Source organism: Aquila chrysaetos, chromosome 24 (assembly GCF_900496995.4).
Source record: "Aquila chrysaetos chrysaetos chromosome 24, bAquChr1.4, whole genome shotgun sequence".
NCBI lineage: Eukaryota > Metazoa > Chordata > Aves > Accipitriformes > Accipitridae > Aquila > Aquila chrysaetos.
The window spans coordinates 16,154,761-16,177,006 of NC_044027.1; the positions used below are offsets into that span (position 1 = coordinate 16,154,761).

Below are 22,246 nucleotides of genomic sequence, written 5' to 3' on the forward strand. Positions count from 1 at the left end.
TCAGCGTTGCCACCGAGGGCCAGGAGCCGCCGGTGGCGACAGCCACGATAAACTGCAGTGATCGCCTGGGGTGCAGAGCCAGTGCCGGGGTGCGGTGTCCCACTGGGAGCACTGGTTTTGCCCTGCGCGGGGCAGGTCTAGAGGGGAAGGAGAGAAGGCTTGAGCTGAAGCATCTCCGGTGCGACGAAGGAAATTGTTCAGGTGGGCTGCTCAAAGCCGCTGGGATGTGACCGGCGCGTGTGCAGGGGGTGTGTGCTAGGGAATGCATAGGAACGTGTGTCACCACGTAGGTGAGGCGTCTCATCGACCACGTTACACGTAAAGACGGCAGAGAACAGACCACATATGTCGTTTACAGGTTACAGACGCTGTATAACTGTGTCCTTCTTTACACCATAGGCTTTTCTCTCTGACACACACACACGCAGAGATCAGATACAATACGTGCGCGGCTGTCACTGAGCCAAGGGGACCGTTCTCATCCAAAATGGCTCTTCTCGTGCACCAAGCCCGTTTCTGACCACCGCCACCCTCCTGCGTGGCAGAAAACTTGTTTCGAGCAGCACGACTGACGCCGAACCTTAGCAAATGACACCAAAAGCCCGGGATCGCGGGGAGCTGGGTTCTTTTTCAGCAGAAAGCGCAATGAAAACCCCCGCAGACCGCAGCCAACCAGCCCTCCCTGCACTTCCACGGGCAGGATACGGCCGCGCGGTGCCTGCGGACAGACCGGGAGTATTTTGGCCACCTCGCTCCGTTGCTGGCGATGCTGGGGGGGGTGGGGGGGGGTGGGGGGGGGGCAGCAGGTACCGTGTTTACCCCCCCCCCCCCCCCAGTCCGGGGAGAGCAGCATCTCCCCGAGGAGGAAAAGGGGGTGCCTGGGGGGAGGTGGGGGGGCCCGGCGCTGCGCTTGCCGGGCGGGCGGGCAGCGGGGACGCATGCGTACGGCCTCCCCCCGTCCCCCCCCCCACCTCCGTCTGTGTCCCGTCCCCCCCCCCCCCCCCGGCCTCGCCGCAGGAAACCGGCTGGCGGCCGCGGGCCGGCGCCGGGGGAGGCGAGGGGTTAACCGGGGTGGGGGCATCCCGGGCCGAGAGGTGTGAATTCCGCCCCCCCCCCCCTTTCCTTCTTCCTTCCCCCCCCCCCCCCCCTCCTTCTTCTCCGCCGCTATAAGAGCGGCCGGCGCGGGCTGGGGGGAGCCACTGCGGCGGCTCCTCCTCGCTGGAAGCCCCGGCGCTTTTGGCTGCCCTTTGAAGTCGGAGAGAGGGAGAAGGAGGGAGGGAGCGTCTGGGGCCGCTGCTCCTGCTCCTGCTCCTGGCTCCCCGCTACCGCCCGGCCCCGGAGCATCGTCCCACCCGGCCCCGCCGCCTCCCAGGTACGGCCCGGCCCGGCCCCGCGGGGGGCTGGGGGGGGGGGGGTCCGCGCCCCGCCGGCCCCGTTCCCCGCTCGGTCGGGGGCCGAGCTCCGGCAGCGCTGCCCGGTGCGGTTCTCCCTCCCTCCCTCCCTCCCGAGCTCCGGTATCGCCCTCCCGGCGGGGCTCCCTCCGGTACCGGCTTCGCGATGCTTGTGGGCGACATCCCTCCTCCCCCCCCCCCCCCCTTCTTTAATTTTTCTTCTATTTAAACATGCAGCTCTGATCGACTCTAGGATAAACTCTGAGCGAGCTCTGTTATTGGCTTTGAGTCAGAAGTGTCTGGAAGCCTTAATGAAAACCAAGTGTAAGGCAAGTCTCAGCCACCTGTCCCCGGGATCCCCAGCCAAGCGCTCTGGGCTTCCATTAATCAATGGATCTGCCTCTTGGAAAGTGTCTTTTGCATGCTGGACCTCTACCCTGGGGCGATCGCAAAGCGGAGTTGGGGACCTGGAAGCCCTCTGGTAATTTCTCTAAGCCAGATACCAAAGCCGTGCTGGCATTGCCGGCAATTCTGCGTTTCCAAAACTGCTGCGAAAAGCCCTTGCAAGAAGAAAAAGGGGTAGGAGAGAAGGTCTTTACGTTGCAGGTCTGCAGTCCTGCCCCCTCTCCCCAGGAGCAGCACCTCTCCCACCTCCCTACTTCCCAAAGATACTCTCTAGTTACTTTTCAAGGGAAATTAGCTTAGGGGAGAATATTTTTTTTTTTTCTTTTTCTTACAGACTTGAGCTGCTTTGATTGCCTGGAAGCATGATTTCCTGAAACCTGCTCCTTTCTGGCTCTTGCAGTGAGGTTCACAATAAAACGTATTGTGGTTTTGAGCTGGGTTTTACTTAAGAAAATGCCATTCTGGGTTACTCCCTTTCATGAGGCAGATGGAGAAGAGATGAAAGGCTGACACTTGGGATACTTCATTTCTGCTCTTTAATTGTGGGTGGTTTCTTTTCTATAACAGGCTTCTTCCCTGGGAATCAGTGGGAATTAGAGTGGAACAAATGAAAAAAGGAAAAATAACAGCTGTTAATTGCATTTTTTTGTTTACGAAGCCTTTCATCTTATTCTTCTAGGAGCAGTTCTGTAAATGGGGATATTTGAATGCACTGCTTTTGTAGATCCAGGGACACTTCTACTCGCTGCCTCTTGTGCAACGCTTGCTTCAGTGTAAGCCATGCTCTCTTCCAAGGCAGGCTCGGAGCCTCGGCTCTCACTGGTGGTATCAGGTGCAGCCACTGGGAACCAGTGCAAACTTGTGGTTTGGAAGATAGCAACCGAGATGGGATGTGAACCTGTACCGTGTTAATGATTCCACTAATTAAATGTAACTTCAGAATCAAGCCCTTGCAGTCACTGGTGGTTGGTGTCACTTAGCTGACCGGGAATGCTGAAGAAGACATGTGCTGTGTAACCCAGGCTGCAAAGCAGCCCCTGCTCTCAAAGGGCAGCGCGGCTAAGTTTGGCTTAGCACGGTGTTTGGTTGCTTTCTAGGATGAAGGTACCTAAGTGGAGGTGGAGCAGCATCTCCATCAGTGCGCGTTCCCAGCTGAAAGGCACCCTGGCCCTTCTCCTCGTGGGCAACGTTGTCTTTGTGATAGCTCAGGTAAGCGTGTTGCCTTGCTGGGGGGTCTCTGGGCTTTAAAATGGTGCCGTGTCTGGGTTGGGTAACCCCTGGGACTTGCAGGACTGGTCTGTGCATGCATCAGGTCCGCAGCAAGCGTGAGGATGTATGACTTGGCTTAGCTCTTTAGTCTCGGCTTAACCTAAGTTGTACCTTCTGTGGCTAAGAGCGTGCACAGATCATTTCCAGGGCTCTGAAAGGCCATACCCTGCTCTTGGGGGAGCACCACTTCCTCGGTCCCTGCGGTGGTTGGAGCTTTCATTTACTTTGCATGGAGTATTATCCCTTTCCCAGTAAACACAGAATTAATAGAACTCACCTAACCAGCAGGTGATTCTGGATGGAAAAATACATCTCTGCCCCTGCAATGAGCAATAGCTGGGACCCCCGCAGGAGGTTCTGTGTCCCTTGTGAAGGGATGCGAACGCCTTACCGAGCGCAGGCATGCGGTGGTGACGCTGCCGGTGGAGCAGCTACTTTGCCCTCTGATGGATGGTCACATTGCTGCCTGCAGTGGCTGAGGGGTGGGGGTGTCAGAAGTGACAAACCTGTACTCGCAAAGAGAACGCACGGGCTCTTCCAGCCTGCTAGCATCCACTGGCGTGCTCTCCCCCTGCGGAGTGGTTTTGCAAGGGTTTGCTTATGCTTTCAGTGAAGTTTTTGGCTGCAAATGGCTCTTCAGCTCCCGGAGCTCACTGTGGAGCAAGAGTCGGAGAGCACCAAAAGACTTGGAGGGTTTAGGGTTGTTTGGGAGCTCGGTTTTGCCAACTGAGCGAAACAATGAACGCTTCCTTTCCTGAGGAATCCCAAATATTGCCATTTCATTCCAATATGTAATGAAAACACAATTGGAAAAACGCAGGGTTTCTTGCAAGATGGAAATCTCAGACTTGACCTCAGATGGAGAAGGAAATGCCCTGTGCGCTCAGGGCAGGCCGGGCGGGGGGGATGCCCTCGATCCACCCGCGCAGGCTGTGCGGTGTGGATGCTGACTGCCGCTTCTCTCCCCGACCCGCCTGATGCTTCAAGCAGGACCTGACGCAGACCTCCAACAGCCTGGAGGAAGGGGCAGACGTCACCGCGTACTGGTGGGGAGAGTGGACCAAGTGGACGGCGTGCACCAGGACCTGCGGGGGAGGCGTCAAGTCCCAGGAGAGGCACTGCCTGCGGCAGAGGTACGGCACCCGCCTGCCGAGGGTAGACTTGAGGTAGACTTGATCTAGAAGGTCATCGCTCAGTAGATAAGCAGTGGTGAAAAGGTGTTGTCTGGCAAACCCTGCTTGTCCAGAAGGTAAGTATGACCCTGAGCATGCTGCCAGGAGGATGCTGTGCCCTGGGCATCCCTGTCCGGAGGACCAGCCAAGCTATTCCTGTGCTGGTCCTGAGGTTTCTCCTGCGGGGATTAGCGCAGATGGGCAGCAGACATAGCGCAAGCCCCTTCTCAAGGCTTCTGGGCACAGCAGCGAGGACACCGTGGTGCAGGGTTGGTTGGGAACGCGCTGATGCCGGCTGCTCCGTGCATGGCTCTGCCCTCTCTGGGCTGCGTGGTTGCCAGAAGGCACCTTGCAAACCTTGTCCCCAGGCCCTCGTCCCCATGATACCTCCTAGGATGCCGTAATAAGAATAGTTGATGCTGCAGGTAACAAAGCAGGAGAGACCTTTGCTGTCGACTCCAGTGAGACCGTGATAGATCTCCGTGTGGCTCTGCGACATGGAGACCAATTGTACAGAAGCAGGGGACAAATATATTTTAAAAAAGGGAAAAGAAGGGTTTCTGACCCCTGTCTAACCATCATTTCTTTATTCAGAAGAAAGTCAGTGAGTGGGCTGGCTAATAAAACTTGCACTGGAACATCCAAAAGATACCAGCTCTGCAAAGTACAAGTAAGGATATCCTTTTTCTCATTGGGAACACTTGATAGAAAATGTGGAAGCATGCTTGCTTCGTGCGATGGCACTTCTGGGCCCCTCGGAGAGGCGACACCGTTTGTCCTGTAGCTGTCACCCCGTTGCCCCTCCAAGCAACTGGAGTTCCCGTCTTTGGTGCCCATCACCATCGTGTTGGGGCTTTGGGCCTTTTGCCTGCCCTGGGGGCCATAAAACCCAGCGAGCGGTTCTTGCACCATCTCCCGGGGGGCTTCCCCTGGCTGTCCCTGCAGTGGGAGGAGGAGGATATGGCTCTGGATGGGGCAGGCAATGGAAATGCTCCTTGCAGCTGGTCGAGATGTGCCAGAAACCTTTCCCGCATTTTGTTTTCATCAGGATATTAATGTATCCCATTCTAGGAGTGTCCTGCGAACGGAAGGAGCTTTCGAGAGGAGCAGTGTTCATCATTTAACTCCCATGTGTATAACGGCAGAACGTATCAATGGAAACCTTTATATCCTGGTAACAAGACATTCTTTGTGTGTTTCATAATGCTTAGCCAAAATATTTTGATAGTTATGATGCTATAGCCTGCAGGAAGGCTCCTCCTCTGCTGTTTTAAAGTGATTTTTCAGAGACACAATCAGCTGTCTCCCAAATTCAAAGGCATGTTTTGCAGCTGCAGGGTAGCTTAAAAATAAAACAACAACATGAATTTATGGCCGTAGCCTGTGTTGGTCATGGCTCCCAAGGACCAGAGAGCTGAAAGGCTAGAGGAGGATGCGAGAGCACGGGGTGATGGACTGTGCTGCAGGGAGAGCCCGGCTCACTCAAATAAGTGTCCTTTGAGCTGTGGCCATTACTGGCCGTGTTGCGTTTCGGTGACATTTGCTCACTCCCACACCCTTTATGTGCTCTGTCAGATGTCACCGAGATGCAGTCAGTCGGTTTGGTCATCCAGGATGAGTGACGCAGAACTGCCGAAATAACTTAGGAGTCAGAGACTGAGATTTTATTTAATTTTTAGGCACCTAACTCCCATCAAAATTAAGCCTTAAACAAAAATTGTGGCCAACTTTTAGAGCTACTGGGAACCCGGGACCCTTCTCCTGAGGAGAAGGCGGCTCCTGCGCACTGGTTCTTCACATTCACCGTGCTATTTGGGTCTCTAAAAATAGAGATGGGAGCTAATGCAACTTTCTTATTTTAGGGGTCTCTGTACATGCCTAAGAACAATTGTTCTTCATGAAATTACTTGTTGCCTCCTTTTATGTGAAACAAGCCCCTGTCTCGCCAGCCGCCTTGGCAGGGTCAACCTGGTAGAGCTTGGCCCGTGGCAGGCTGGTTAGCTGTAGCTACTTGGCTGCTTTTGTCCCTTTCCTGTGGCAAGGTGACAATTTCTTTAAACCTATTTGCTCTTCAGGATGATTCACCAGAATAGTTACAGTGAATTGTTTTGTTTTTTAGCAGGCGTTCACGTGGCTCCTGGGGGATTTGCAGAGTAATGTTTTGACATTGATGCTGTCTTGCTTGGGCACGCGGGCCAGTGGGTATATGACCACTCACTAGTTGGCAGAATTCAACACTTAGCATTGGGTTTCTGATGCAAATGTGAATTTGTCATTTGTTTCCTGTGGATATTATAAAATGTGGGACTACTGTGCCAGTGGCTGCAGCCAGCCAGTTGCCTGCAGAAAGCAAAGGGCGAATTGAGTCCAACTTGGGTGAATGTTTATGGAAAAGTTCTTATGTTTCAAGCTGCTATGGTTTTGAATATAGTCTTAACTTGTATATGTATTTATAACAATATATCTATGTTAATTAAACTCATGTATTAAATGTTGGTATGTGAACATGCATATGTTTTTGTGTAATGTGTACACATATCACTACTGCAAGTCCTTGCACAGAATAGTGGCCGTTACTGCTTCGGTGCATCCCCTGGGCGGATGGCAGCGATACCACTAGGTGCATCTATTCCTGGCAGCAGAGAGGACTGCCTGGCTGTGCAAAGGTTTGCAGCAGTGGGCTGTCACGCTGTCAGAAGTACGATCTCCTGTCTAGCCTGAAGCACAAGAGATGGTAGCTTCTGAACTGCTGGCTGCTGTGCAATTGTGCTGTTGCTGCTGTTGTTTAGCTTGGCAGAGATTCATTGACATTGGTAGGATGAAAGTTATTGTGTTTCTGCTGTTTTGAATATATCTTTATATCCTTTCCCCTTAGATGACTATGTTCACATTTCTAGCAAGCCCTGTGACCTCCATTGCACCACTGTGGATGGTCAGAGACAGTTAATGGTTCAGGCTCGGGATGGAACATCCTGCAAATACACTGATTTCCGAGGGGTTTGCGTGTCTGGAAAATGTGAGGTTGTTAAACATTATAGCAAAAATATTGTTAGTAGCATTCAGAAAATTACAATGGGTGCGACATTTGCCTGACCCTCAATACTCTATTTGTGCATTTTTTTAGCCAATTGGATGCGATGGCATTCTCTTTTCCACCCACACCTTGGATAAATGTGGAGTTTGCCAAGGAGATGGGAGCAGCTGCACTCACGTGACCGGCAGTTACCGGAAAGGAAATTCTCATCTTGGTAAGGCTTTTGGGGACATTTTGCTTTATTTGTATCAGAGGGCTATTTTTTAAAAGTACTTTTTTTTTTTTTTTTTTTTTTTTTGGTAAATTGCTTTCAGGTCTTACCAACTGCCCTGCTTCAGTTTTTCCAACGTGTTCTGTGTGTTAATGCCACTTGTAAATTTGGGCAGGGAATCCCTTCTTTAAAGAAAACCAGTAACTTTGCATGGTGCTTGTCAGAAGCCTGAGGTCTCTGCTGAATGGTGCAAAAGGGTTATGCAAGAGACTGGCATCTATTTTAGTCTTCCTTCTCATGACCCAGTAAGACTAGAAATAAATGATTTGTAATAACAGGAAGCGAGGATATTTTGAAAGACCAGGATTTCCAAAATTAGTGATGTAAAGCAACAGAACCTACTTGTCCTAAATATAGCAGTCTAACTCAGGAATAATGATTAATGCTCTCCGAGGATCAGTTTAAGATGGAACAAGCTGCAGGAACTTCCGTGGCTTTAGGAGGACTTGTCCCATCACTTAACTAGTGTGAAGCGAAGGGGAGTCGGAGAAACAAGTTGTAATCTCTTGCTGGCGTTTTGGGAAGACTGGCTAGCACAGGGTTCAATACTGACCCACAGCACAGCTTCTCTAGCTAACAAAGCAGTCTTCAGATATCTTTTCTTACACCAGTTTAGATAAACATGATATTTGTGCATGTAAGGATTGCATCCTCTTCCCCCTGTGGCTGTGTTTTTCCACCATAAACCAGGATGCACAGTTCACACGTTTTTCTTTTCTATTATCTGTAAGTCCTGTTCGAAGCCTAAGAGTTACCAACATTAGTGTGTTTTTCTTTAATCCATAACTCCTTAAAAATAATTTTGGATCAAGGCCAGTTTGCTTGATATGTTGCAGTATTGATTACAGAGTGTTTCATTCAGATTATTTGTTACAAAGTTCCTTTCATTAATCTGTAGTTTCCCATAGGCTATTCTCTGGTAACGCACATTCCTGCTGGAGCAAGGGATATCCAGATAGTAGAACGGAAAAAATCTGCAGATGTTCTGGGTGTGTATAACCTCTCGGTACTTCCCTAGAATGCGTGCCTGTACTAGCTAGTGCTTTTTCCAATGCAAAGCTGAATGTAGTTTTGCTGCAGACATGAGCTAAATCCATAGTCGGTGTAAGTCACGACCGCGTTGTCTAAGCCAGTGCATTGCTCCTCTCTGCAGTCTGAGCGCCTGGGCTGTATAGATCAACACTTCGATTGCTTTAATGCAGAAATCGTTGGTCAATGTTATTGCTACTTCAGTGTGCCATGACAAACGCCCTGGTGCCAGATCACAGATAGCCAAGTGCCTTCACCTCTCTTGCGATCCTCTTGATCTTCTCCCGCTTGGGGAATGTGCAATGGCCACATGACAACAGCACCAAGGAGATGTGACCGACGCGTTGCCTCGCTGAAGCGTTGGTGGCCACATCATCCATCTCATGGTGGAGATGCCAGAGCTGCTCAGGAAGAGTGTGGAAAAATCTGGACTTGCCCAAGAGAAGCACATTTGATACCATCGTGCTCTGCTGCCTCAGAGGCTCGTGGCCATGTGTAGGAAGGGCTTGAATGAAAAAGGCTTGATTTACAGTTCCTGGGCTAGCTCTGGATGACCTGTCTTGGGCCACTGCTGGGTCAGGTGGCATCAGCGCAGTGCTCCCAAGGAGGCAACTCCTGCTCTTGGCCATCTGACAGTCTGCTTATTGTCTGCAGAGCTGTGATTATTAAATGTTCGTGCCGTGCTAGTGCCAGAAGGGTGAGAGGAGCCATGGACTAGCGTAAGCCGCATACCCGGGAGCTTGCAATGTAGAGGGACACGTGGCCCAGAACTCGGGGCACATGCTCGCATGCTATGTGTTGGAAATAAGTGACAAATGCATTGTAATGTAGGAGAAATACTTGTTCTATTACTGTGACACTCTCATAATTTTATCTCCTGAATGAACAAGTGGCAATATTGCATACCTCTGCTCTCACATGTGATGGCACTGATTTTTTCCTCTCTCGTTTGAAGCTGTGGCTGATGAAGCCGGGTACTATTTCTTCAATGGGAACTACAAAGTTGACAGTCCAAAGAACTTCAACATTGCAGGCACGGTGTTCAAGTACCGCAGGCCCATGGATGTTTATGAGACTGGCATAGAGTATATTGTTGCACAAGGACCAACAAATCAAGGGTTGAATATAATGGTGAGCTTTGACTCTTCAAGTTTGCAAGGCTGGGTGTGATGGGGAAGGGAAGAATCTATGTTGGATCGAAGAAGGGGTAGGCATGGGAGCAGAGTCCTGCCATGGTTTCACAGCTTTCTTGGGCAGCTTGAGGAGGGGAGTGGGAGCAGTTACTGTGCCCAGTTCTTTGCACGAACCTATTTCATTTGCGTCAGCGTGCTCGGATGCAGGCAGGGCTGTGAATAATGAACGTGGGCTTGGTAACCCCTCTCTCTGCAGGGAGAAGATGCCTCAGGCACTGCGGGGGGGATTTCTTTTCTACTCCTTGGCATTTTTATCTGAGTTACCTGGCAGGAAAAGTAAAAATAAGAAATTGAGCCAGATAGCTTAGACAAGTGCACAAAACTTAAACCCCAACTCTTTCTTGAAAGCAAACAATCTGAAACCGGGCATATGAAGAAAAGTAATTTAATTTTCTTCTGGGCAGCCAGCCAGAGCTTAACTTCTGCCATCTTCCATGTAGCCCCAGGCTCCTCTGGAAGGGGAAGGGATGGTTGCTTGGGTGCTTATAAAGCATTAGACCAGTAAGAGGTTGTTGTGCATCAGCTGTGAGTCCCCATCCTCAGTGGGGATGTAGTAGCTGAAGGGGTATGTGCATGCTCCTTGCAAACCCATTTTTTGTGGCTTTAAGTGATGGTCAGAAACTTCTGAAGTGGCTCTCCCAAGTCTGTGGTTGCTCAGCAGCAGAGGAAGAAGCATGACCTGCGATTCCCAGTCCCTGAGCTGGGGCTGATCCCCAGGGCGGTGCTGCCAAATAACCCTTGGAATATTGTGCTGGGCTCCAGTTGTAAGAAATTGGCAATGTGATGGAAAGCAGATTGGAAATAGCAAAGTAGATGCTCACCAACTGTCAAGTGCAAGATGAATCACAAGCTTTGCGTGCCATATATTCACTGCATCCGCTAATAATTTAATTTGTTTGCTAGGTCTGGAATCAAAATGGCAAGAATCCATCCATCACGTTTGAATACACCCTCCTGAGGAAGCCACACTCAAAAAATCTGCAGCCCATCTACTACACCTTCTCTGAGTCAGATAGTGAAGAAAGCAGAGAGTTCGATGGAGACGTGCCATTGGGTTTTATCCAGCACAATGCAACCTATTTTGGGAAAATCTCCAGGGAAAGGATAGACTTGGAGAACCAGGTGTTTGGAAGGCAGGACACGGAGGAAGATTTAAACTTGAGCAAAGGTCAGGAAACCAATGAGGTCTATGAAAGAGCAGAAACAATTGACTGTGAGCCAAAACTGAAGGGCAAACAACCCCAAGGTAAGGAGGAGACTTGGGCCTCACCGTTCTGCTTCTCAGAGCTCTTGTTGAGAAACGCTCTGTTTCTACCTCTGGTGATTCTGCTGGTTTGTTTTTTGGAAACCTTGGAAAGTTCTTTAAAACATCTCTGCTCATAAATCCTCTTTGCCCTTCAGGTTCTGGTTTCCGGTGGGTGGGGGGTGGCCATGGGTAAGGTCTCACCGCTGGTGCCCTGCCATGCTTTGCCTCATGCCAAGGACAGGAGGGAGCCCTGGGTGCACAAAGCTCCCCGTCACAACATCTTCCGTCACCTCCCGCCTCTCCACAGCCCCCAGCAACCTCCTTCCCACTCCAGTCCCTTGGGCATCCCACCACCAAACTGCCTTGAGCGCTTTCCCAGCATGGCTGCATGGGCTCTGGGGCCAGGAGGGCATCTTCCTTTCTGACCTCTGCTATTGCTTGGGGCAGTGCTGGCAGGTGCTGAGCTCTCCTCTGGCCACGCGACAGCAGGATGAGACCCACAGAGCTGTACACCCTTCCCAAAGGGATACAACCCCATGAGATTCCCCTTCCCCAAGACCCCAACTCCTGCCTCTTGCCTCGCCGGTGGCTGCTCAGGCTCCGGCGTGCCCCTGCTGCTCCGGGCTGCTTTCGCCTCCCAGCCTGAATGCATTTTGTGGTTGTCACTGTTGTTTCCCCCTGTTGGCTCCAATCTAGATTCAAACGTAACCAGGTCTACTTACCAGACAGACCATGACGACAGAGACTTCGACCCCAGGTTCACCTCCAGGGAATTCCTTTTGGAGAATGCCATCACGGACAAGCTGCTGGACAAGACCTCGGACTCCAAGGAGCTGGTTCTCAACATGACCATGAACAGCATCTTTGCCCAGGCAGACCCAATCAACTCTGTGGGGTCACACATTGACAGCCTCTATGTTGACTATGAGGACACTGATGGCGTTGTGACCTACACCATTAATAGCACTTACATGGAGCTGAGCAAAGCCATCAACACATCTGCAGAGACGCCGTTTTCAAATGCCACTATCACCATGACCAGCCCTCAAGGGAACAGAACCCACAAAGCAAGGTAGGAGACATGTCTTTAATTATAGTAAATCCTATTTATTGCTATTCGTGACTCATAATAGCCCTGTACTTAATTCAGACCCCATTGCATGGCTTCTGTCTGCTTTGGAAGCCAGAAGGTAAGTGGGGGTAGGATGATTTACATGAAAGCTTTCTGTTGGGGGTTAATTTGGAAGGAAGGGCCAGAGGTTTGGGAGCAGAAAGTCAAGAGAGCATTTAAGCAAGAGGAAAACTCACTGCCCTCCTTAGTGGGGATGTTGGCAAGTCTATGCTGATGGCTGTCAGCTTGTGCATTGCTCTGCCTGTCATAGCTTGTCATCAGAGCCATGGCCATAAAGAAGCCTCTTCCTTTTGCCTTCTCTTGACATTCTGCTCTAATTCCCCAGGCCCCTTCCTCCAAGTTTTGATGCAGCAGAAGTTGGTCCTGGCCCCTTTTTACCCACCCTGTTGACTGCCACCGATGATGCTCCTCACTTGTGTTGGCAGGAACACGCTTCCAGCAGCTCCCAGGCATGGCCCAGTCTGCTTAACCCACTGCTGGAGAGGCAGAGCAGGACAACAGGAGCTCCTCTGTAGGGTTTGCAGAAATAGCCTGGGTTTGCTGCCTTGAGAGATGTGGAAGGAATGCAATTAGTCACTGCTTTGACAAGAATATCAAAAGCTTTCCAGTGGCAGCTCATTGATTGATATTAGGACCATCACTTCAAGATTCCTTTTAACGGCTGGTTTGGAGTGGTAGTGTTATAAAATGCAGTGGGAAGGTAAAAAAAGGAAAAAAGGCTTAATCTATCTTTAGCAGCAGAGTTTGTCTGGGCAAGGATGGGCTGGGTGAAAGGGAGTCTCATGTCAGTGCTTGTCCACAAGTCCGTATCTAGGGCTTTTCGAGGTGCCCCAGGGCTGTTTGGGGAGCAGCCTTTACTCCTAGCCCATGGGGGCTCATTCCTAGTGTGGGCACACGGGGACTGGGATGGGACCATCGCTGCAGAGCAGCAATTAGCCCTCCTTCGTGTGTAGCCACACATTAGAGCACTCCCCAGAGAGCTTGAGCTGAAATCAAGGCCTTGGGAGTCATCCAGGTGCCAGACCCACAGCTGGGGATTTGGGTCCCGCTGTGCACCCCCATGGGTTGTTGGGGACCCATGGTACCCAAAGTTCCTCTGTGCATCTCCTCCTGGCTCTGCTGCTTTGACTCTTCTGTCTCCTAGTCTTCACCACCAGTAAAACACGGGTTATGATGCTGAGCTTCAGAAGATGTAAAGCACTGAGCAGATGCTCTCTGGTTAGTTAGCTGTATTTACCCAGAACTTATACTAGCTTATGCTAAAGAAACTTATGCTAAAGAAAATGTCCGTGCAGCCAAACGTATCAACAAACTTCTTCATGATAAGAACATTAAAACGTTGCCAAGGGCTTGAGTCTATCATCTCTTCTCGTGGCTTGGCTTGGAAACTTTGCCTTCGGCTGCCAAAGCAAGCATTTCATTAGCAGTCTGACAGGCGAGGGCAGTGCCGTCAGCTCCCCTGCCTTACCGTGCCCCGGGGCGAGGAAGGGGGCTGCCCTACCCCTTGGGGCTCCCTGGGTGGCCTCGGCTGGCACCCTGTACCCCACACCAATCTCCTGGTAGCTGTTAAATGGGGCTAGTCCTTTCCTACCTCCTGGGAATAGAGGGACCTTTACATCCTTTACGCTTCAGAGCAGCTTGGCTGTTACAGGACCATCACAAAAGACTGTCGGTGGCTCCAGTGCAGATTTTTGTGGTGCTAAAAAGCTCCTTGCACTATCCCTGGCTGCCCATCTATTGAAGACACAGGGCAGGGATTTAAAGCCCTTCAGGAAGGACACCCAGCATTGCCTTTTTCTTTTTCCCCTCATTCTTCCCTTGGTTTTGTTCTACAGTGTTCCTCCTTCTCCCCCCCCACTCTCTAGAATAAACCATGAACTTTTCAGATCTAAACGTTAATGTCCCAAGAAAGGGACATTTTGCACTAGCAAAAAGGCTGTACCAGGCCCAGCTGGAGCTATAGCTTGGGCTGAGAGATGCTCAGCTCCTCGCTGGCTCCATCCCTTGCTGTAGGGCCATGGTGGGGACACATGTGGGGCAGCTGGGGTGCAGGAAACATGCTGTGTGGAGGCATGTCATATTATAAAAAAATAGAGGGGGAAGAAAAAGAAGGCAACAAAACCACTTGCAACTCATTTCAAGAGGCATTGCTCTCCTCCCCAGCAGTTCAGAAAGTCCCATAATGTCATCGACAATTAGAGCATCTGCATGTGTGGGCACTTGTGGAGGAGGGAGAGATGGGCATGTTTGCAGGCTCAGGGACCGGCTGTTCTGCTACCACTGCAGAGATGGGTCGATCCTCGCTCCTGGGGGATGGGAGAGAAGGGACTGTGTCGGGACAGCCTGCCTTTATCGCTTCCCCCAACTTTTTATTTGTTACTTCAAGCCCAGTTGCAATCGTAATGCTAATCACTGTATCTGTATCCCCTGGATGGGAATGATGGATGAGGAGCCCCAGCTCAGCTCCCTGAGGCCACGGTTAAAGCTCCTGCTGGCACCTAACACGGCAGGATAAAGCCCATGCTGACAGCAGGACATGGTTTTGGGTTTGGTGTGTCACGGGCAGGGTGCTGGAGCACGAGGCATGTGGAGAGCATTGGGCATTGGACTTGTTTCTCCAGGAGGAGGGGAGGTGGAGGCGACAGCCAGAAGCTGCATTGAAGGAAATGGCGATGGGGCACAAGGGAAAACTTTTTGCCTTGGGCGTGGGGGATCTCCATCCTTGGAGATGGGCAAAACTGGACTGTGCGAGGCCCTGTGGGACCCAGTCTCTCATCGGGGCCAGCTTAGTTCTGGGCAGGAGACCTCCCAAACCCTTCCCAGGCTCAGTTTGGGATGGACAGTGGCTTTTTGCTCATTTTCATTCCCTGTCAATGAACAAGCAAGGGAAGATCATCTCTTTGCAGGCTGTAACCAGCCAGTCTGTACATGTGGGACAGCGTTGGTTAGAGGTGGGGCATTTATTTCGTTCTAAACTGTTGTAGTTCTTAGTGTGGATGGAGTTACCCAGTTATAGGAGCACCTTGTACCAGTGTGGTGTGTTACATTTCCTCTCTGGGAACAAGCCCTGCTGGGATGGGGATGGGTGGGTGGCTCTTGTACCATGGTAGGGATGCAGTGCTGCTTTTTTTTTCTCCTGGAGCAGTTAAAACCTTTCCATGGCATGCCAGGGCAGATCCAGGCACGCTTCGTCCTTCATCCCGTGCCCACGCTGCGGTATGTGGCCAGGGCTGATCCTGCAACAGGAGGCATGGGTTTCTCCCCTTTGCTTAAAAATAAATGCTGAAATAAAACACAGAAATGTGAGCCCAGGGACTCTGGATGTTGATCTGTGATGTTTGTGTGCACTTGTTAGGATTATTCTTCTGCTATGGGGACTGTTTCGGGAAGATGGGCAGCCCAGACCTCAGCTATGGGTGAGGGGCTGGTGCTAATTCTTGGTGCTGTTTCTTGCTTGAAAAGCAGAAGCAAAGTGCAGGCAGGGAAGAAAATACTTGACTTTATTATAAAGCTCATAATAAAGAGAAAAAATAAAACAAAAGAGAAAAGCCCACCAGCTTTGTGGGACAATGGGCTGCTGTTTGCGTTTAGAGGAGAACAAAATGACAGTTTTTTCTTTGCTTGAAATGGTAAGAGAGCTAAACACTGCCCTATGACCAAATGTCTGATTTATCTGGAAAGAACTTGTCCCTCCGACCTTGTTAAGCATAGAAGAAGCTCTTTATTTAGGATCACATACATTAAAGGGACACTGTTGAAAGATTTTTCTGACCTCAGATGTGGTATAAAGCTTATTTTGAAGATTATTTTCTCCTTTCAAGGGAGAGGGAGTCCCGGTCACAGGGTAACTTGGTGTTTACTTTGGTGCCTCGGAGAGCGGGGTATAGCCTCGAGGATGTAGGTAATACCCTGTTTTCCAGGCAAGTTAAAGTACAAAAAGCAGATGTCGACTATGTTTTAATGGCTCTTACTGAAAACTGTCATCTTGTGAGCCCTCTCCTGGCTGGGTGGCAGCAGGCAGCACACCGATGGCAGCCGGGGCTCAGCCGGGTTCGGAGGCCGACGTGGGTCCCCAGGCAGAGCTGTTTTGGCAAGATAAAGCACTATTTATAGTGAGCCGAGGTTGTTATTTTTCCGCAAAAAATAGTCACATTCATTTCAGTTCCATTTCAAGTGCAGGAAGCGACCGTTTGCCAAACTGACAGAGGCAAAATCAACAGGGAAAATGAGATTGTTGTTTTTAATCCTTCTGGAGGCTCAGTGCTGGCGGTGGAAGGAGGGTGGGTCCGAAAGGAAATGGCTGGATTCTCAACAGTGTCCTTTTAAAGGTTGATTTGATAGACTGAACCTGAACTTTTTCTTACGAACAACTAAATAAGGCAATTTCAGAGCTTCTGCTGCCTAGAAATCATACGAGCTGCATATCTCGCCAGGCCAGAGACAACTGGATGTCAGGATACAACCTTGTACACTATTTCAGTGTAGCTCTTTCAAGGGTTTGAACAAAGGTATGAGAACAGAATTGAAGCCTTTTGTTGTAAAGGTGCAGTATCCCTGATGTGTTATAACCTCACAGCACGTAGGATGCACTGAACTGGGAGAAGCTGTTATTCTTGGTTTGACAAATGCTTTTTCGTACACCAGGCTGACTCCGTTACTCCTCTCCCGATGGCATTACGTGTTTGAGCGCAGCGGGGATATGAGAGATGCAAATTACCTACCTAAAATAAAACAAAATAAACCAAACCAAAACAAGAGTGGCAAAAGCAGCGGGTAGGCAAGTGGCATGCCTTGGTGTTTAAGAGCAAAGTGTGCTTTGAGAAGCAAGCTTATAAACTCCTGTGCCACGTGTTGGCTTTCAGAAGGAGTGAGCTGCTGAGATTTGAGCAGCCGAAAGCTCTGCTGCGTTGAGCAGCACGAGTCGGCGTGCCCGGCCCTGGAGACGCAGGGGAGGAGATACTGCACCTTTAGTCACTGTATGCCGAGGGCCAGGTGTATTTGAGCAGAAAATGCAAACTTTGTTAAATTCTGAACTGTTTCTACTTGTGGGTATTTTTATCCCATTCTCTCTATTTCTAGACAGTGGAAGCTCTGCCTCTAACCGGGCTGGGGATTCTACTTGGGGCTCAGGACAGGTATGTTGTGAAACAAAACAAACCAATTAAAACAAACAAACAAACCCCAAAAAATCAGAAAAACCAAACCCAACCGCCAAACAAAGCAAATCCCCTCCCAAACCCGAACCCAACCGAACTGCAGCCTGCTGGCAGATGTGTGTGTCTGACATGGCCTATCACCGCTCGCCTTGTAAATGCCTTTTTTTGTTTTGTTTTTTTTGTTTGTTTTTTTTTTTTTTTTTCTGTTTGCTTATTGCTAGAAACAGATTGAAGTTGTTAAGAAAGGGCCAAGGTGTGAGTGCTGCTGACATGTACAGGTGGAAGCTTTCCTCCCATGAACCCTGCAGCTCTACATGTACCACAGGTAGTTATAAGAAGCAGCCAAATTCTGCACAACCGCTGAAATCACCTGGTGTGTGAGTCACTTTTATGTCTGTTAGGGATGGGAAGGACCTGGTGATGTGTAGGGGATCTTGCAATCTCTGGAGCTGGTTTAGCACGACCCCAAATCTGTTCCACCCGGGTGCAAAGGCGGGGAGAGGAGCCAGGGACCGAGAGCGTGCAAAGCCCACTGGTGTCAGGGGCCGGGCATTGGTGCCTGGCATGTCCATCATCCTGCAAAACACACTCCCTTCAGGGAGCTCTGAACATCACCTTTGCTTCCCAGCCCAGTGAGGACGTGCTGGGGCTCAGTGGAATCCCCAAACCTGTGCTGAGTCTCAGCAAATTGCCTCCTTTTTTTTTTTCCTTTTTTTTTTTTCTCCTTCCTCCCATTTTTGACCGTTCAGAGGGCTTTGAAAAGCTCAGCTGCTTCCCCACAGAGTGAAATTTTGAAGACTGTTCAGCTCTGGCAGGAAACAAAATAGCACTTGGCTTTTTGATTTTGTTTTGTTTCTCCCACTCCTTCTACCCTGGAGCCTGATCTCGGCTGCGAGGGTGTAAATCTGGAACAGCGACATAGATGCCAGGGATATCAAAACTGAGCCTGTATTCTTTTTTGCATAAATTCCCCCTTTTTGCCCCCCGAAAAGCTTCAAGCCACCTGATGTCCTCCTCCTTTACTCCTTGGTTAGGGAGTCCTGGCCTCTGGGAGCCCATCACTTGTGATGAAGCACGCGTGTGGGTCGTGCAGTCGCCCGCACCGCTCCCCGACAGCACCGTCCCTGAAATAAACCAGATCCTGCGGTGCTTCTGGAATTAGAAAGAAGGAAAAAAGGGGGAGAGAGGAGATTGCAGTCTAAGGGACATCTCTTAAAAGAGCAAATGCAAGGATTTTATTTTTTAAGCATTTGTTCTTGTCCAGCAGACACATGCCCGCAGCGTGCCGGCAGCAGGAGCTTTGCAAGCTGTCCCTTTCCCCAGGATCTCGTCAGCCATGTGTTCTGGGACATTTTTGACATCTTTGATCCCCTCTGAACAAATTTCCCCCTTGACCGGGCCAGGCTGATCTACCCCAGTTTGCAGCTAGCAGAGAGAGGTTTTACTTAAATTTCTCCTTTCTCCTTGCCTTTTGTTAATGACATATCACAGAGAAGCAATACCATGTCAAGAGCTGTAGATCTTTTTTTAGTTTCATGTAAACCATATGTTCCCGAGAGCTGCAATTCTTGTTACCTGTAGCCAGAGCAGCCTCCTGGTCCCCAGCCAGGTCCCAGAATGGACTTCACAACATTTACTCTGGCACGGCAGGCTGCGGGGGAAAAGGTCTCGGTCTGCCGACACTGGCTGCCTGTGCTTTCGGCAGGGGAGCAGGAGGGGCAGGTGCCTCCTTGAAAAACCCCTGGGAGCCCTTCCTTGGCCCGGAATTCTGGGTGCTCCCGGAGGGCACCCGGGCACAAACAGGGTGTAATGCGTATAGAGAGAGTGGGTGGATGGAGCGGGTTGGGGACCATTTTCTGTCGCTTCCACCCACGAGCCCAGCAGGGCGGGAGCCGATGGCTGCGAGGCGGAGGGAGCTGCCGAGCAGACTCATTGCCCTGAGCGTTTCCTATAAAAATGTGTTAGTCATATATTGATCTTGGTGGCGAGCCCTGGCAGGGGTGGCCATGCCCGCCTTCGGAGCTGGCTCAACTCAACCGTGCTGCCCATGTTGGCTGGGTGGCCACCGCGGTCCTCCCCTCCTGGCAGCATCCATCCCGTGGGCCAGAAAGTCCAGCTTGCTGCTTTCCATGGGGAGGAAGTTTTGGAAAATGCAGCTAAAAAAAAAAAAAAAGAAAAAAAAAAAAGAAAAAAAAGAGTTTGGATGTCAAAGTCACCAAGCGTCCTCTGTTGTGTGTATGTATTCTCTTTGAAACTAGGAGTGATGTCCACATATGCTATGTGTGTTCGCTATGATGGGATCGAAGTGGATGATACGTACTGTGATGCCATGACCCGTCCTGAGCCCATCCATGAGTTCTGTGCTGGGAGAGAGTGCCAGCCAAGGTACCACCTCGACAGGGCGCTCCTGGGGGGCTTCACGCTTTCTCTGCTGTGGATGGATTTGGGGGAGGGGGTTGGCATGGATTTGGTGGGGGGGGTTGCAGGGATGGCCCACAGCACCCCCGTCCCACCTCCCCTAGTTGCATCTGCCTGGGCTGCAGCAAGACTTTCCTCCCGAGTGCTTTAGCTCAAGCTGCCGGGTTAAAACTTCCGTAAATCCTGGCAGAGTTTGCACCCGGGGCTCCCATCAAGTCCGGCTTCTAACACCACAGGCAGTGCCCTGTCCTGTCTGGCACGGGGAAGAACGTGTGTGAATTGGGTGGAGGGGCCGGGCTTGCAAACTGTGCCATGGATCCAGCCCTCTGGTCCCTTCAGCATCCCAAACATCACTGAGGTTTGCTTGTATTGGGGCAAGAGCTTGGTGCGGAGGGGAACCTGTGCTGGAAGTCCTTCAGAAGGTTTTTCCTTCTGATGCGGCTCTTTATCTGAACAGCGTGACTGCGGTCCAGAGCCAGGCTGTGCGGCTCGGGGCACCCTCGCTGCTGGTTTGTAACACGGGGCGCGCTTGTTGGAAGGTTTGCAAGTAACAGCAGTTACGGGCAGGACAGACCGGTGTCTGTCAAAGAGAAGGACGACTGTGACGGTGTCAGACTAGGGACAGGGCAAAGGGAGAAGTAAAACTGGTTGGTGCACGCCCTGGATTGGTGTCACTTGTGAACAGTGCAAAGCAAGACTAGAGTGATGCCAGGGACCAGGTATGGTACCTGGTCTCTGGAGGTGCTTGCTTTTGCCTCGGGTAATTGTGAAGGAGGACGGGGGAGGAAAGGACGTGCCCTTTGCAGTATAAGATCTCGTTGAACCTTGTATGTTAAGGCTGAAAGCCAGGGCAGGCTGCAACTGAGGCAAGAAAAGTGTGGGGAGGTGGATGGTGCTACTGCTGGAAACGTACCTGCCCTGTAGACACCGTGGGGACTTTAATCTCTATTTGCATTAACTTTGTAATTTTTTAGCACAAGCATTAGGGCTCTTTTCATGCTTAGATATCCCCCTGGTCTTTTATAAAGCCGCCCCTCCTTATAGTTGTGCTGTTCCAGCTCCAGGGGCTTGCACTGTAAGAGAGAGGAGCTGCTCTATGATTTACCAGTGATTGCAGCTCAGCGGTGGGTAAACCAAGGAGCTGCCGGGAACTCAAACGGGGCAGCCGAGCACATTCACTAGCACTTAGGCAGATGGGATGCTGCTTGGGCTGGCAACACTTTTCCAACAGAAAGTGCTAAGAGAACATTGTCTGATCTGGATGGGAAAGACCTTGGTTTCATCTCCCTTCTGAATTTAGGTGGCACCTCTAAATGTGTGACATTTCCCTACGGCTGCTTGTTGTGCCTGGAGCCCCATGTGGGGTGCGAGGCCGGCGTGCAGCCGGGGGACGTGGCTCTCCTGCTCAGAGAACGGCAGCTGCGGGGTGGCTGTGAATTCTGATCCATTTAGACTTTTACATTTTTAGCTTATTCTTTAGTTCAGGAGTGCTATAATGTTAACGTACTGTAAAAATCTGGACTTTTAATGTCTTTTCCCTTGGTTTACAAGCTGCTCCCCTCTTGTAACGTCAGGACAGTAGTGGTGGGGCACAGTAAGGGGCAGGCAATGTCTCGGAGCAGATCCCAGCTCTCCCAGCCCATCGCGTGACGTTAGCAGAGTTAGACTGATGGTGGTACACGAATGTCCTGCCAGGGCTCAGACAGCTTTGTGCGACATTATTGCTGGGATTTGCAGGGTGATGCATGGTTGCGTCCTCTCCGTACTTTAGCTGATCAGGCAAAAAGGAGAGGTCAAACATAGGCGAAAAGCACGGCAGAGAAAAGTGCTGGCACACGCGGGGTCTCAGCTGGGGAGCGTGCAGCCTGCGGGCAACAGACGCTGGGCAGCGAGGGCACCGGTCCGTGCCTCACCATCCCAGTGCCTCCTTCCTCTCGGCAATCTGGTTTTAGCATCCGCCGCTGCGGGCGTGAGCTCTGGTCTGCTGGGTGAAACCACCGTACGTTAATACATCCCATCCCACGGGAAAACTTCTCGCACGCTGGCAGCCTGACTACAGCTCATTCCTATCGCAGCCATCTCCATCCAGCCGAGAGCAGGCAGGGTTTTCCCGTGGGATGCTCCGGCCCCAGTCCAGCCGTGCCTGGCACGATGGCCTCTTTTTTTGCCTCCACAGGTGGGAGACGAGCAGCTGGAGCGAGTGCTCCCGCACCTGCGGGGAGGGCTACCAGTTCCGCATCGTCCGCTGCTGGAAGATGATCTCTCCGGGATTCGACAGCTCCGTCTACAGCGACCTCTGCGAGTCCGCGGACATCACCCGGCCGGATGAGCGCAAGGTCTGCAAGAACCCAGCCTGCGGGCCCCAGTGGGAGATGTCGGAGTGGTCCGAGGTAAGTCCCCGGGGACTGCCGTCCTGAGGGCAGGACATGCCTGCACTTCCCCATTCCTTTTCCGATTGAAGGGCATCCGTGGCCATCAGAGACTCTGCGTTTTAGGACACTGGCTGCAGTTGTTGCATTTGGACCAACAT

The 22,246-nt window shown here is 51.1% G+C and overlaps 1 protein-coding gene across 9 annotated transcripts in view; it reads left to right on the plus strand.

Annotated features, from left to right (window-relative positions):
* Positions 1-1,176: 1,176 nt before the first annotated feature.
* Positions 1,177-22,246, plus strand: part of ADAMTSL2 (ADAMTS like 2) — a 28,530-nt gene continuing 7,460 nt past the window's right edge. The window contains exons 1-15 of one of the 9 annotated variants that reach the window (XM_030000106.2): positions 1,177-1,372; positions 1,629-1,872; positions 2,894-3,005; positions 4,056-4,198; positions 4,832-4,907; positions 5,309-5,411; positions 7,113-7,258; positions 7,362-7,485; positions 8,451-8,531; positions 9,527-9,702; positions 10,668-11,010; positions 11,707-12,082; positions 17,520-17,623; positions 19,557-19,683; positions 21,893-22,106. In XM_030000106.2, the coding sequence (XP_029855966.1) occupies positions 1,703-1,872; positions 2,894-3,005; positions 4,056-4,198; positions 4,832-4,907; positions 5,309-5,411; positions 7,113-7,258; positions 7,362-7,485; positions 8,451-8,531; positions 9,527-9,702; positions 10,668-11,010; positions 11,707-12,082; positions 17,520-17,623; positions 19,557-19,683; positions 21,893-22,106 (2,295 nt within the window). In that variant the 5' untranslated portion in view covers positions 1,177-1,372; positions 1,629-1,702. Of the gene's footprint in view, positions 1,373-1,628; positions 1,873-2,893; positions 3,006-4,055; positions 4,199-4,831; positions 5,412-6,359; positions 7,259-7,361; positions 7,486-8,450; positions 8,532-9,526; positions 9,703-10,667; positions 11,011-11,706; positions 12,083-17,519; positions 17,624-19,556; positions 19,684-21,892; positions 22,107-22,246 lie in introns of those variants that run through there. The other 8 variants (XM_030000108.2, XM_030000107.2, XM_030000109.2 and 5 more) reach the window with 8 other exon arrangements.